Source organism: Echiichthys vipera (genome assembly GCF_963691815.1).
Source record: "Echiichthys vipera genome assembly, chromosome: 19".
Lineage (NCBI taxonomy): Eukaryota > Metazoa > Chordata > Actinopteri > Perciformes > Trachinidae > Echiichthys > Echiichthys vipera.
The window spans coordinates 8,969,251-8,984,559 of record NC_139844.1 but is presented as its reverse complement, the minus strand read 5'-3'; the positions used below and the strand labels follow the sequence as shown (position 1 = coordinate 8,984,559).

The following is a 15,309-nucleotide window of genomic DNA, read 5'->3' as shown; positions in this document are numbered from 1 at the left end:
CATACGGCTGCATTCACATTGCCTCCAGCCGCTCTGACAAATCACCGCAGAGTTGTGTGTTCTTTAACCCCTAATGTAGCACAAGTGGACTTTATTTTTCACAATTATTGGTTTTCGTCTAATCATTGTTATAATTTCGACACCTCTTACCGCACTTGAAGGCAGAGGCGAAGAGAGACCGAGGGACAGAGCGACTTTGCTGGAGCTTGTTGCAGGAAACAAACAACTGTTAAACAAACTCCCGGGAAGTTTAGAGCTTGTGTTTAGATTTTTTTTACTCGCCTAATTTTTGAAATCTTTTCTGTTGACTGTGCGCGACCCTCACACCGCCTCAAAACTGTGACAAATCTTGATGTTTTCACGACAAGACGTCCGTTTCAGACATCTGTTAGTGTTGGATAAGTGTGTGCTAGGAACCTGGACAGAGGGGCAACATAAAAAACATGATGAATTGAAACGGTTCTGTAGGTACCATTCACAGCTTTTGACAATGGAAAAGTAAAAATAACCATTCTAATGTGTAACTAACTGAACAGAACGTGGCGGCTTGGTGGAAACGCGGCTATAGATTCCTGGGTTCATAAAGGTGTTTGTCTGTTACTGAGTGCTCACTTCAACTTCCGCAGTGTATGTAACTCTATATCATGCTGATATTTTAACTCAATTGAGAAACTATTCATGGATAAAATACCGAGACAGTAGTGTCTGTTTTTCTAATTCTGCCGTATTCAGTTATTAAATACCTGACAGATAAAAATAAGACAACCTAATAAAAGCGGAGATATCTCTTGACAGTTGAGAAAAGTAAATCACCTATGTTCATGTTTAATTTCAAGTTTTCTTGTAAAGACAAATGTAGAGTTTCCTGTTGACAGCATGTATTTATCTGCCAATAAGAAGTAAGAAAGCTGAAATAATTCCAGTAGTGTAACAGTAGTGCACATGACCATCAAAGTGATTTATGTGTCAGTTTCTTAAAGCCAGGTGAATAGCATTTCCAGTTCCTGTGTCAATTTACACACTTAAAATTCCCCTGTTTAGAGGTGTGAAGTTACTCCGTTGAAACACACACACACACACACACACACACACACACACACACACACACACACACACACACACACACACACACACACACACACACACACACACACACACACACACACACACACACACACACACACACACACCAGAGAGAGAGAGACAGTCACCAGGTGGGATCTGGTTTTTACAGCCAGAGAGTGGAGTTCACTCACTTTCTCATACGAACACAGACGTGACCTTCAACCTTTTCTCCTGGTGACCTTTGACCCTGAGGTGTTAGTCAGAGTGGCAGGATGGATGGATTTGGAAGTCAGGGTTATCTCTCTCACGCAGCGTGCTTTCTTGAGACCATGAAAGGATGAACCGATATGGGATTTCCAATACCAGTTACATAGAATTTAACACACAACTGTTATGTTTTTAAATGAGATAAGATTTTTAAATTCATCTCGCAAAGAGTGAGCATCTTTTCTGTTATGTGTGATATGAACATAAACAAAAACACCACATCCTCCTATTAAACTTTAACGATTAAACAGTATGTAAACATCTAAGAAATTGTTAAACACTATAATGAACATTTTAATGTGATTGTCAGCAATTATGACTCTATATTAACATTATAACAACTTTTTTGTCATTATTATCTGCAGCAGAGTCCACTTATGAGTGCCCACAGGAAAAGTGATGGCAAATACATCAATGAATACGTATCTCTGCTTACAGCTATGTTAAAATAACCAATGTAATTATTAAATTTGTATTTTAAAGCATTGTGACTGATGCTCTCAGATGGACAGACTATGTACAGTAATGGAGACTCAAACCACCTCTTCTGTGTCGTAATTACTTGTTACTCTTCGGCATATATGTAATGTATATATCGGCCCTGTTGATTTACTCCCTGTCCTGGATTTAATGCATTTCTATTTTGTTGTTGTCAAACAGTAAACACTGAAACTTGCATCAGCCGAGACATCAATACTGGCCAACTAATATCAGTAAACGGATAATCGTTTTACCGCTAACATACACAGAGTGTCACTCTACGGCTTGAACGCTCACTTTCCCCCTCCCTGGTCTCCATCAGGTCTTATCTAACGTGATAACGGCTATCTACAGTGTGCCCCTACTTTGTATGTGTGTGTCATAAATAGTCTTGTCTCACAAGTTTAGTCACAGGTATCGCATATCTTTGAGTCTCTCTCTCTCTCTCTCTCTCTCTCTCTCTCTCTCTCTCTCTCTCTCTCTCTCTCTCTCTCTCTCTCTCTCTCTCTCTCTCTCTCTCTCTCTCTCTCTCTCTCTCTCTCTCTCTCTCTCTCTCTCTCTCTCTCTCTCTCTCTCTCTCTCTCTCTCTCTCTCTCTCTCTCTCCTCTCTCTCTCTCTCTCTCTCTCTCTCTCTCTCTCTCTCTCTCTGTGTGTGTGAATTCCTTCTCTAATGCTGGCACAGCGAGGACGGAGGATTAGGACACACACATGCTACAGTACCATAAAGGTCTGATGTACACAGAGTAATTACACATCAGTTAATTAACCTGGGAGTTAAAGGCGTAAGTGTGTACATACACTACATGTTGAGCCGACATATAAACACATTCCCGCAGTGACCGAAGTAGTCCAACATCAAAGACTTCCCTAAACCTCAGTTGATACCGCTGTGCTTCGACTTGACTGGAAATATGCGTGTGTGTGTGTTTGACAGACAGCGCGTAGCAGGTCTTATCCACGCTGCCGTTGTGTGTGTGATGACACACTGCTGCATTAGCATTTCCTCTCAACCCCCTGTGTGCTAGTTTGCGAAATAAAAAAAGCTGTTAGGGATTATTAGAATGAAAGCTGCAGAAAGGATAAACTGAACAGTTTGTTCTTGTTTTTGCCCCCTTCACATTTTTTTTTGAACATTTTTGCAATTTTGAGCGTTTTTTAGCTGACACACTTTAAACCAACAAGCTAAATGTGGTGTCTGAGGTCAGGCTTGTTGTGTCCTTTTAAAAGGATTTTGTCCTTTGTTCCTTTCCTCGTATCTTTTTTGTTTTTAGTTTGAGAAATGAAGCTAAGCTTAAGATTTAAGAAAAAATAACTTGTGATAGCCCCATCAGTAAGTTGTTACACATGTTACACATTAAAGATGAGTCACACCCTTCACATTTGTTATTCATTTTTAACTTTTACTTTCTCTGTACACTTTAAAAAGACATGCTTTAAAAACAGATGCATTTATGTATACTTCTATTTTTTCATATTCAGTTTCTTGTTTTTGTATTTTGTGTTTATTATGCACAAAATAGAATTCCTTGTGTGTGCAAAACCTACTTGGCAAGAAACAGTTTTGGATGTTTTGTTTATCTGGCATGCATCCAAATATGCAATGCAGAGTCCTCATGCTAGAGGTTGTTGCAGTTAATTTATAAACTATTCATAGCCTACTACCTCTAGAGAGTACAAAATCTAACAACACTTCTCTTGGTTCACCCATGCATATTATTATGTTAGCAAAAGGACACACAGATAAATAAATGATGGCGTTTGCAAGTCTAATGTACATCTTCAGGAAGGAGGCAGTACTTTGACAAAGAGAAATAGAATAAATAGAGTTACAAGAAACACTGGTTAATTGACAGCCTTTTTTTTTACTGTAGTGAAATGGATGTCAATTTAACATTTAACATGTATTACTGAAGATTATCTCTGTAAAAGCATGGATTGGTTTGTACATCTGAAGGTATGGTGGATGTATGCGGGTTTACCATCACGACCTTGGTCTAGAAATGTAGTAGTAGTATGTTGAATATAAATTTAAACTAATTAATACTTTTTAGATTCTTACTATATGTACATACAATCCTAAATAATGTATTTAGAAGTCTACAGTGGCTTTAAGTAAAGAGGTACAGGACTGGACAGTGGTCTGGAGATTAGAGGGTTGTAGGAGTGTACCATTTCTTTGGAGGTATGGGGTAATGTGACTGTTTGGACTCCAGTTAATTTGTTTGTATTTGTTTGAACTGGACAATAATGTAGGACTGGACCATGGAAGTTGAGCATTAAACTATGGCAGAAAGCTGCACTGGACCAGTTTCTGTAGCGATAAGAGTGTTGGACTGGACCTCATTGTAGAGGTGTGGAGTTTCAGGAATATGTGCATGCAAGACTGGACTGCTGCCATGAATATGGAGGTGTGTGGGTGCACTGGACTTGAACTACATGTGGTTGTCCATTCCCAGTGGCCAAACAGGCTGCTGTTGTTTCACTGGCCAGTGTGTTAATTATCCACTGCTGCCGGGCTTTGTTTGAACCCAAGTGGACTAGTGTGTCTCCACAGTAACAGTTACCAACAGTTACACAAGCTTGACAACCGGCAACCCTCAATGACCCACATTCCAGCAGTAAATCGCAACACACACACACACATTCCTGGCTCCACCCTTGCCTATCGAAACTATGCGCGGTGTTTCCACTACTTCTGCCTCACTTTGTGTCTTCCAAACGTTGGAGAGAAAGGGGAGAGGTAGTGGGTGAGAGAGAGGTAGAGAGAGAGAGTAAAGCAGCAGTCTCTAACTGTTTTTTCTTACTTTCTCTATCCACATTTAAGATCAGTCCCATCCTCTTAACCATCCTAACTGTGTGAATGGACGTGAGAGGGAGGCCACAAACAGACATTAACTGTGTAGGATTAATCTAGTTAAATCTACTTTAAACCTTTCCCTTAAATCACCCCGCTCACACACACTCATTCGATCAGTCACCTTAAAAGTCGTTTGGCCAGTTGTCTACCCTGCTGAAACGCTGGCAATGTCTCCACTTTAAACTTCAAACTAGAAATTGCTTTGTTGGCACCCTGACAGGATAGATATCTACTTTGCAGAAGAACCACAGCCAGGGTTTTTCCCCAGCTGCTTTTGAAGGCCATGAAAAAGGCCAACCTCTTCAAACATCCTGGATACATTTTATGCAATAAAGGTAGAAAGTCATGAACACAATCAATACAATGCTATGTATGCTACTTTAAAGGGCGACATATTATGCCATTGTTTAGCTTCACACTTGATTTTGGAGATTCTGTTTACATGCTTTAATGTTGAAATAAAAACACATTATTCTTCTCATCCTGTCTGTCTAAATATACCTGTATTCACCCTCTCTCTGAAACGCTCCGATTTAGTGCCTGTCTTATTAAGAGCCTCTCCTGAAAATGCCTGGTGTGCTCTGATTGGTCAGCATTTCTGGGTCTTCCTTACCTGAGCTCTCACCGTTTCTGCACCATCATTGCAGCCGTTGAATGACTGTAACAGCACTGTAACATCACTCTCTACCTATATACTGTATATATATTGTATAGTTGTGACATCACGATATTACAGGAAGTCCTGAGAGCTCATTTGAAGGCACAGTTTCTGAAAACAGGCTGTGTGCATTTCTCTGTGGATTGAGTGTTGTCTCAATACCAGAATTTTACACTGATACTAGTATTTAAAGATGCGTGGTACCTCTTTCAATACCACAGGAAAAAGAGACCATTTTGGTGCAGAAAAAGTCACTTAACACATATTAACACAGTTGATTTCTTCCCTGTTGTTTCATCTCTACATCCTTTGAGTCAAAACCTGAGTATAGATCTGCTTTTGTATATAGCTTTGATACTTTCCTTACTATCAAATGTGGATATCGTATAATTTTGAACCTCATTGTATGGTATTAGGTATCCACACATTGAACAACCTTCGGTCACTGTATTTATATACCTTGACAGCTTTACAATAAAAAAAGACATTCAATTTTTACTTTTTACAATAGGTGACCTTTTAAATCTTAGGTTATTTCAGAGAGATGCAGGCACATTTATAAGCTATATTGTGATACTGTGTTGCAGTTATGTTGTATGCGGTTGCTTCCATACTACCGTCATAGTTTAATATCCAGTTTGACATCTCTGGGGTGGTACAGGACCGTGTCTGTCCTTAAGATTTTTTTGCTGAGAGTGAGATTGAGTGAGATTATGTCCTCTATTAATTTTGAGCACACACTAGCTTTTTAATGTCTACAAGCTCCCTCGGAGATCTAAGGCTTTTCTATGACCGTTTTAATGTCAGTTACAATGAAATATGAGGCCCGTTTCACGGCTTTACCTTAACGAATGCACACACACACACTTGCTGTGTCAGCATTGTGTTACATACGATTATATCAGGACTGGGTGTGTGTTTAAGACATTCTTGTTCCATATGTGCAGAGGGAAATGTCAATATGTAGGCAATAAATTTGCTTTTACATACGCTGAGTGTAGATTGCCTCGGGTGTCTATTTCATCCCGCTGCGTGCGTGCTTGCATGCATGTGTGTGTGTGTGTGTGTGTTTGAGAGAGCAGCACCAAGGGATGAGATTCATTAGATAAGAAAGCTAAAACACAATAAATGGTAACACTTTATCTTACAGGCCAGGATGTGAGGAGATTTACTGGAAAGATCTGTGATTTGGTTTTAATCATAATGAAAATAGGATGCATCAAAACCCAAGTATATAGAACTAATGCATTTTAAGTGCATACTGACTACACAATTCTATCCATGAAACTTTTTAAGAAATAGTGTTCAGTCGCAGTGCACAAAAGTTGTTGTATGTGATCTGACAGCCCGGGCAGCGAATGACCAAACGACCTCCTTTGCCTGTCGTCACACAACCTACTGACACACTCCACTTCCTGGCTCCCGCCCAATGGTGTTTGTCTCCTCCCATGACAGTTATGAAATAAATAAATGACCTGATCAAAAAAAACGAATGTGCTATAAAAGTACCTAAAAAATAAAAAAGGACATTAATGAAAAATTAGACATAATTTGTTTGCTTCTTTATATACCATGTGTTTATTTATTTGACTCTCTCTGTCTTCTTAACAGGACTTGGAGTTCCATGGCGTGATGCGGTTCTACTTCCAGGACCGGGTTGCCGGTAACTTTGCCACCAAGTGCATCAGAGTGTCCAGCACAGCGACAACGCAGGACGTCATCGAGACGTTAGCTGAGAAGTTCAGACCAGACATGAGGATGCTCTCCTCGCCAAAATACTCCCTGTATGAGGTCCATGTCAGTGGTGGTGAGTCCCATACACTGAGGAGCTTAACAATTTAATGTTTCAATGTTAGGAATAGTAATAATTGGATATAGTAGTTGACTCTCCGATGAACTGGAGCGTCTTTGTGTGTGTGTTAGAAGAGCGTCAGCTGGACCTGGATGAGAAGCCTCTTGTTGTTCAGCTGAACTGGAACAAAGACGACAGAGAAGGACGCTTCGTCCTGAAAAACGAGAATGACATCCTTCCCAAGGTCGGCTGCTCTCTCCGTTTTTGTCTGTTAACCTGTTTGACTCTTAACCAGTTGACATTTTTTAACATATCCAGTTTTAACAACTACATTGACTGTTAATATTCACACGATTGAATTATTTTGATTTGTGGTCTGTCAAAAAAGCCTTCTATTAAATGAGGGTCACGACTTATTTACAAACTGGAGCAAGCTTCTCCCAGAGCTCCTCACTAACGCTTCTTCCCCCTCTCTACCAGAAGAGTCAGAGTAATGGGCCGGACAAAGAGAAGGACGGAGTGATCCAAAACTTCAAGAGGACTTTGTCCAAGAAGGAGAAGAAAAAGGAGAAAAAGAGGGAGAAGGAATTCGCCCGGATCCCTGACGGTGACGAGCAGGCGCTCGCCCGGGAGGACGGGTAAGACACACAAACTCACAGTCATCCATCTTACTGTCCTGCCTTTACATCCTCTCAGTCCTCAGAGATTATGTTGTTGTAATAACACCAACAAAAGCACTGAAGTCTCCAAAAGAGGAACGAAACTTTTACCTCTCTGTTCCTCCATCTGTCTTTTTTGTCTTCCCCGTCATTCCTCTCCCGCGTTCAGAGAAAACAATCGTCTGGCGGCAGAGGTCTACAAAGACATGCCGGAGACCAGCTTCACCAGGACAATCTCCAATCCAGAGGTGGTGATGAAGAGGAGACGCCAGCAGAAACTGGAGAAACGCATGCAGGAGTTCATGAGCAGCGACGGGAGGCCCGACTCAGGTAACGTTTACTCTTTGTGGAGCTTCTAATTCAAACACACCTTGTTTACTAGTGCATCCAGACTCCTTCTCTGAGCAGTCAGTCGTACACGGCTCACAGCGGTTGTTAAAGGAAAAAAAAACAATCCAGTGAAGTGTGAAGAAACTTTCCCAGGAGCTTAATGGGATTCATTATTATGAATCAAGAGAAAGTTTTAAACCCCTGAGATTTTTCCTACAGCTGGCTGCCTGCCCAGATTCAGCACCTTGGCAAGACAGGCTTTAGTCTAGGAAGTAATGAAGAGTTTGATGATTTCTTTGTAAGAAAATCTCCGCAGAGACTGGAGAACTTGTTCTAAGGACAAACATCTCTGCAGTACTTCATGTCCTCAAGAGCACTTCAACAGAGACAAATAGGAGTAAAATGATTTTGTTAGATGAGGAAAAAGAATTAACTCTTCGGTTCCAGACCTCGCACAGAATCGCCGCCCACATCTGCGATTTGTTTGTCGTTCAAACAGATTTGTGCTCACTTCGACACTTTATGTCCCGCATTTGTAGACAGGATTTAAGAATAGATATGTCATCTTTCTATCTAGCTATGTTATTGAAAAGTAGCTTCAGAAAGATGGTGGAAAAGCGTGGATGAGATTCGTGCAAGCATGCTTACTGACTTACTGACTCTGACAAGATTAGCTCCTTAGGTAATGAAATTTGGTTTTGAATGACAAGGTGTTTTTCAATAGTCAATACTGTGGAGTCAGTTTGGTTGGTGCCTAAAAGTACAAGTGGCCCTTCTTATTTTGTAGCACCGCACTGGTGGAATATATACTGTATGCATGCCTCACACCAGTAGGAGCATGACGAACTAATCAGGATTGAGGGAACAATAAATGGAGCAGCCAAGTCTAAAAACCTGTGAGTGAATGCAAGTGACATCATGCAAAAGATTCAGCGTTGGACTGGCGTCGGAACAAGTCTGAATGTCTTTGTGTGGCTGAGGGAAAAAACCTGATGTGAAGCCCAGAGAAAATCTGCAGAGCGACCTGGACGTTACAGTTCATTGCCTCTCCTTATCCGGTGTGACAGAGCTCGAGAAATCAGCAAGGAGACAGCTGGTGGAGGTGTTCTGCCGCTGTAATCACCACCAGTAGTGCTCATACAAAGTAGTGAGTGAAGGGTCTGAATGCATTTGGAAATTAGATATTCACATTTTTTTATTTGTTAAAATGTAACCGGTATTTTCACCGTCTGTCTTGATCATTCAGTTTACATCAGCTGCTCCACAGAAGGCCTAATGTTTTTGTTGTGTTTACACACAAAAAGCTGACGTACTGTACATGTTGAATGAATGAAACAAACACACTTTCTGTTTCGTTGTGTGTCTGACTCAAGCATTACCTAATCACTGTGCCAGACAGACGGATGAACCGACTCTAAAAACAGCTGTAACCACATGTCCACACTCGGTGGGACAGGATGGCTTGTGGTTAGACGATGACGTTCTCCCAGCAGAAAGTGCTATTTTAAACAAGCTCATTTTATGTAATGCTTCTGAAAACCCCTGTTTGCGTTGCTGAAGACACCCTTGTGGGTTTTATGAAGGTGATCATTTCTAGTTGACACATGCCGGTCACACAGCTCTGTGTGCCTCCAGATGAAAGCTTGGTACATTATTATATTTTATGACCATGACATTCAGTCTCTACCTTTTTGAAGGGAAATTTAATTTAGCACTTCAAATTTCCTGTCATTTATTTACGGGTTGTATATTACATTCAGTATCCCTGTACAGAAAAATGTTGAGCTCTATTTCAGAGTATGCTTCCCGTCATCTGAAGCCCTGATCATTACCATTATTTTGATTGGCATGGATGGCGCGAGTGCTAAGGAGGTCATATACTGTTCGGACCATGGTGGATAGTTAGTGCCGATGAAAACCGAGCATTTTCCTGCTATTGCTGCTTCACAATAAAAGCTTTTGAATAACAACTTAAAGAGGGACTTTATAGGAAATTAAAACGTGTTTATCCACAGTTTTACAGCCCCACAGCTCGCTGGTTTCTAACTAGCATCAGCAGATGCTGAAAAGTAAGAACAGGAACGTCTGTAGTGATATCCTCCATATCTGTAATACTCTTTTCTGCTTGTAAAGTACTAAAAGTGTTGGGAGGAATGGCTCAACCTTTTGATGTTTTTTGGGTCATGGTTTTATAGAGCCTGGCCTCTTATTTGTTGGCAGGGTTTGTGAATAACAAAGTATATGTGTTTAACTTCCTTGCAGGAGGCACTTTGCGGATATACGCGGACAGTCTGAAGCCCAACATCCCGTATAAAACTATCCTGCTCTCCACAAGAGACACGGCTGACTTTGCAGTGGTGGAGGCATTGGAGAAGTACGGGCTGGAGAAGGAGAACCCCAGAGAGTACTGCATTGCCCGGGTAACAACACTTACCTTACTACAACTCCTTCACCATATACTCGTTGTCTAATTTCATGCAAAACACAGCACACATGTAAACACAGCTCCTACAGCCTCCTATTCCTCCATTAAACACACACAATCCTCTTAGATAGAAGGTAAATACTAAAAACATCATATTGGATAAGTAAGTCAAGTCAAGTTAAAGTAGTCTTAGCTTTTACTTTTGAGTAATGTGTCTATCGTAATAAAAATTTTCTCTATTGTTTCTATCGCGATGTCTAAAAACCAGCGGCAGAACAACACTTAATATACAGTATATACTTTTATCAAGCTAGAAATGACCTATATAAATAAAGAAGATTTTGGCCATATTGGCCAGACCTACTTGGAAGCCCCATCCAGCTTCATTGGATACCATAAAATAGATGTCGAATCACATTGAACATCCTCATGTTGGATTGCAACACCCTATTTGTCATGCAACATTTGTGTGTGGGTCGAAACAGAATGCTACTTGGCACTAAAAACCTTTGGGAGGAATGCAATTCAATTGCTTTCAGACTGAGTGCTATAGCAGCAGATGCTGTGCGTGCGTGCGTGTGTGTGTGTGTACGTGCGTACGTCAGTGAACTTGGCTGCCATCCCCACAGCCTCTCCCATATCTGTCCTCTCAGATGGACTCTAGCTACGGCCAATCATACGAAATCACTGCTGCTCTCACAGCCAATACAGTGGAAGACCCTCCAGAGACTACGCACGCACGCACACACACACACACACACACACACACTGTTGATATTCAGTAGCAATTTGCTGATGAGACTAAAGCGCAGGGAAAGTCCATTAGGTTAGTGAGCATGAGAAATGAGCACTAGTAGCGTGTGTGTTAACAGAACTGGATGAAGAGATGTAGGAAGACCGTAGACATCAGTCAGCTCTGTAAAGATATTTATGCAGCCTGACGATAACATAATGTCATTAGTAAATCTAATGTTGAACATCAGTGGTCTTTGTTCTTCAACTTAAAATCTAGTGTTTTTCATTAAGAGTCATCTCATGGCAATGAAATCCAGTATACACTGTTTATTTCAGACAATCTAATGTGGTTAATGAAATGAAGGCAAATCGGGACACATAAAATTAATCTTCAACTAAGAATCTTTATCTAAATATCATATAATCGCCTCGACACATTCTGTAGACACAAGAGCTTCCAGGCGTGAGTAATATTTAACAGTCTAATTTAGGAATATCAATAATCTTTTCCTATCCGAGGGACAGCAAATGAAAGTCTCCTGGGATCTTAAAGTATGTCCGCAAACTAAATTTACATACATATATATTTGCTGTATTTTTGTACTGTTTCAAGCTGCTTATAAAAACCCTTTTATAGGCAAGCATCTTTATTATTCTCCATCCTTTCTTGTGTTTTGTTTTAGTTTCTCTCATTGTGCTGTTTTCTTTTTTATTTCTTTATTAATTTATATTCCTCCCATTCATGTGTGAAGCACATTGTTATGGTACTATATAAATGAAGCTTTACTGACATGAAAAGTAGCCCACAACTTGGTATATTTTAGATGCTAATTTTGTTTCATGTCTTGTTTTCTTTGCAGCAAGACGATAAGTCTGGAAAAGAGGCGATTCTTGACGATGCAGAGTGTCCACTGCAGATCTTCAGGGACTGGCCTGCTGACAGAGGTAAAACACACACACAGAGGTAAAACACACACACAGAGGTAAAACACACACACAGAGGTAAAACACACACACACACACACACACACACACACACACACACACACACACACACACACACACACACACGCACACGCACACGCACAATAATTAATTACAGTGTGCTTCAATCAGCCTCTGTTCTCCTCTTTTCTTGGTCTCTACCGCCCCCTCTTGCTTCCTCACAGTCATTACAACTCCAATAGAAGCTCTTCACCTCTTCAGTTGTTTTGGTGACTTTTCAATATGACATGCTAATGAATTTGTTTTGTTTTGTGTCAGGAGCGCTAGTGTTCCAGCTGAAGAAGAGACCACCCGACTACCAAGGGAGGAAGGGGAGGAAAGTGGACGACAAGGGCCTGCGAGGGAAGGAGGGCAGCAGCAGCTCCTTGCCACCTGAGAAACTGCCTTACCTGGTGGAGCTGAGCCCAGGTAGAACCATAACACGCAACAACATAATGTCCGTCTCTAGTAGCCGTCAGTTGGAATTGTTACAGCAGTACAAGTCTCTGATGAGCACTGCTGTCATGACAGGTAGTGGCCATCAGGCGGCAGTATAGCTGCAGGAAACAACATTCAGGGTTACTCCCTGCTAATGTGATTGAATCTCATGTGGAGATATGATGGATTCCAGCTGTTCTGTGGTTTCTGTTCATACCAGCACAGGATATCCTCACTATATATATATATTTAAAAAAAAAACACCTTAGGAGGTCTAGAATCGCTGCATTTACCTGTGGACTGGCTGTAGAAGTATATGCCACCTATTTTCCCTTCAGGCAGGTATCAGTGAACATCAAATAATTAAGTAGGGATGTTGGGATTAACCTGTTTTGCCATAATTGTGGTTACATAACGTCACAGTTTCATAACCGTCTGCGGTGTCTGATTCTTGGATTTCATCGGGCCAATCATTTGAAGCGTCGCAAAGAGAAGTTTAGGGATCTGACACTTCATTCATATATCTGCCAAAAAAGTGCCATAAATCTTCAGCATGGAGCATTTTGGAAATTTACAAAATGAGCAGGGAGTTGTTATAGAAGATAGATATTTAGTTTGCAAAACGTGCCTTTGAAAAGTGACTGCAAAGGGACCAACACTTACACAATATGTTCCAATAATATGGGCTGGAGTAGTTCACAACATGTTCCTGTTTACTTTTTGAATCTTACAGGGATATGTTGTAGTTACCTGGATGTAACTCCAGTTCTATGAGGTTGTGTGAAACCCTTTAATTTCAATTTAAAGTAAGCTGACATATTTTATTTGCAGGACCACTAGAATGCTTGTGCCTTTTTCCTTCCATAGTGTCCAATAATAAAGTCCCTCATTAATAACGTTGAAAACTGACGACGATCAGAAACTCATATTATGACATCTCTAATTGTAAGGGAAATATTGACAGTCCTTCAAGTTTAAAGTAAGAAAGAAGATGTCAGGTTATATGTAGATTTTTAGCTTGAGGCACAGAAGTATAGATCCAACTGAACAAGTTCTGTGCAAGTGTACAGAAAAATATCTGCAAGAAATCTTGCAAGTGTAAATGTAGTGACCCACTCTGTGTCAGCTGCTGAAACCAGACTGTCAAAACTTAAAAAAAAACCCACCTCATGATGTTGATTTACTTTACATTTCTAGGTTAATATATAATGCATGATATGATGAGGATATAAAGAGCACCTGAACCCAAACATCAGGTTTAAATTGTTAATTGCATGTATTAGAAGTAGACTGGACAGGTTGATGGACTTGGACAACCTCAAAAGGTAAGTTGCTACACCTCAAACTCCTTGTGAAAAACACTCAAACCTATAGAAGTACTATAGAAGAACACCTCACCTGAGTCTTGCTAAATGTGACCGGCCCTAACAGCTTGTTTCTTGCTACTGATCCCTCTCTCTTTAGTTTCCTCCTTGTCTTGTCACTATGCCTCATGCCATTAACATATCCAGCCTGATGGGTGACTCCTAAAAACCACCTCAGGACTGAGATGGTTTTTGGGGAAGCCAGTGGGTCCGATCCAAGAAAATACTAACACATCTACTTCATCCACTGTCAGGTTGATGGGTCACTGTCTATGGAAAAGATGGAATATTGATTTGGTGGCTCTCCTTAATACCTGCGACTGTGTATGTGTGTGTGTGTGTGTGCGTGTTAGTGTATTTTCTTGTATCCTTGATAACCAATTTAGTGAGATAAGTGAGTATAAGGCTTTAGATGAAAGGAATGATTGCAGCTTTGGATACCTGCAGCTCAGTCCGGTGATGGTTTATCTGATGAGCAGATGTTTCTTTGTTTGTCATATAAGCAAGTTTGAGGCAAATTATTCCCTCAATGTATATTTAGGATTAGGACACAATGTCTGGTAAAACAGTGTTGCATTTAGGGCTGCAACTAATGATTTTTTTTTTTTTGTGGATAAGTGTTTCCCAAAGCTCAAGAAGACATCCTCAAATATCTTGTTTTGTCCTCAACTCAAAGATATTCAGTTTACTGTCATAGAGGAGGAAAGAAACCAGAAAATATTTACATTTAAGAAGCTGGAATCTGAGAATTTTGACTTTTTTTCCTTTCCCTCAAACCGATCAAACTGATCAAAAATAATTGGGGATTAATTTAGTAGTTGATACTAATCGATTATTGGATTTATTGTTGCAGATCTATTTGCATTATATCATAAATGTAGACAGTGAAAGGCCCCATAAATATTATGTGTGTTTGTGTATCTACGCATTAATGGGTTAACAAGGTAATGCTGCATTTTTCCTCCTGCTGCATTTTCACCCTCTGCTATGTCTGTTTTTCTTTCCCACCTTCTTATGGCATGGTGTGTGCGTGTGCGTGTGTGTATGTGTGCGTGCGTGGGGCCTTGTGCATGTGTCCTTCTACCTCCGCACCTGCCTGCCTGTTTGCCTAGGGCGAGGGAATCACTATGCCTACTACGCCTATCGGCACCACGAAGGTAAAAGAAACTCCACCACACCTCCTCTGTGTTTGTTGCAATGGCTGACGGGATTGTTGAGAGGGGTTGCAGTGAACCCCCTCCCCCTCCTCCAGTCC

The 15,309-nt window shown here is 40.7% G+C and overlaps 1 protein-coding gene across 6 annotated transcripts in view; it reads left to right on the top strand.

Annotated features, from left to right (window-relative positions):
• afdna (afadin, adherens junction formation factor a) overlaps positions 1–15,309 on the top strand; it is a 105,985-nt gene that overhangs the window by 26,548 nt on the left and 64,128 nt on the right. For 4 of the 6 annotated variants that reach the window (XM_083934172.1, XM_083934174.1, XM_083934173.1 and 1 more), the window contains exons 2-8: positions 6,939–7,134; positions 7,251–7,363; positions 7,600–7,757; positions 7,948–8,108; positions 10,371–10,528; positions 12,129–12,213; positions 12,532–12,681. In XM_083934172.1, coding sequence (XP_083790298.1) covers positions 6,939–7,134; positions 7,251–7,363; positions 7,600–7,757; positions 7,948–8,108; positions 10,371–10,528; positions 12,129–12,213; positions 12,532–12,681 — 1,021 coding nt within the window. The remainder of the gene's footprint in view (positions 1–6,938; positions 7,135–7,250; positions 7,364–7,599; positions 7,758–7,947; positions 8,109–10,370; positions 10,529–12,128; positions 12,214–12,531; positions 12,682–15,309) is intronic. The other 2 variants (XM_083934171.1, XM_083934170.1) reach the window with 2 other exon arrangements.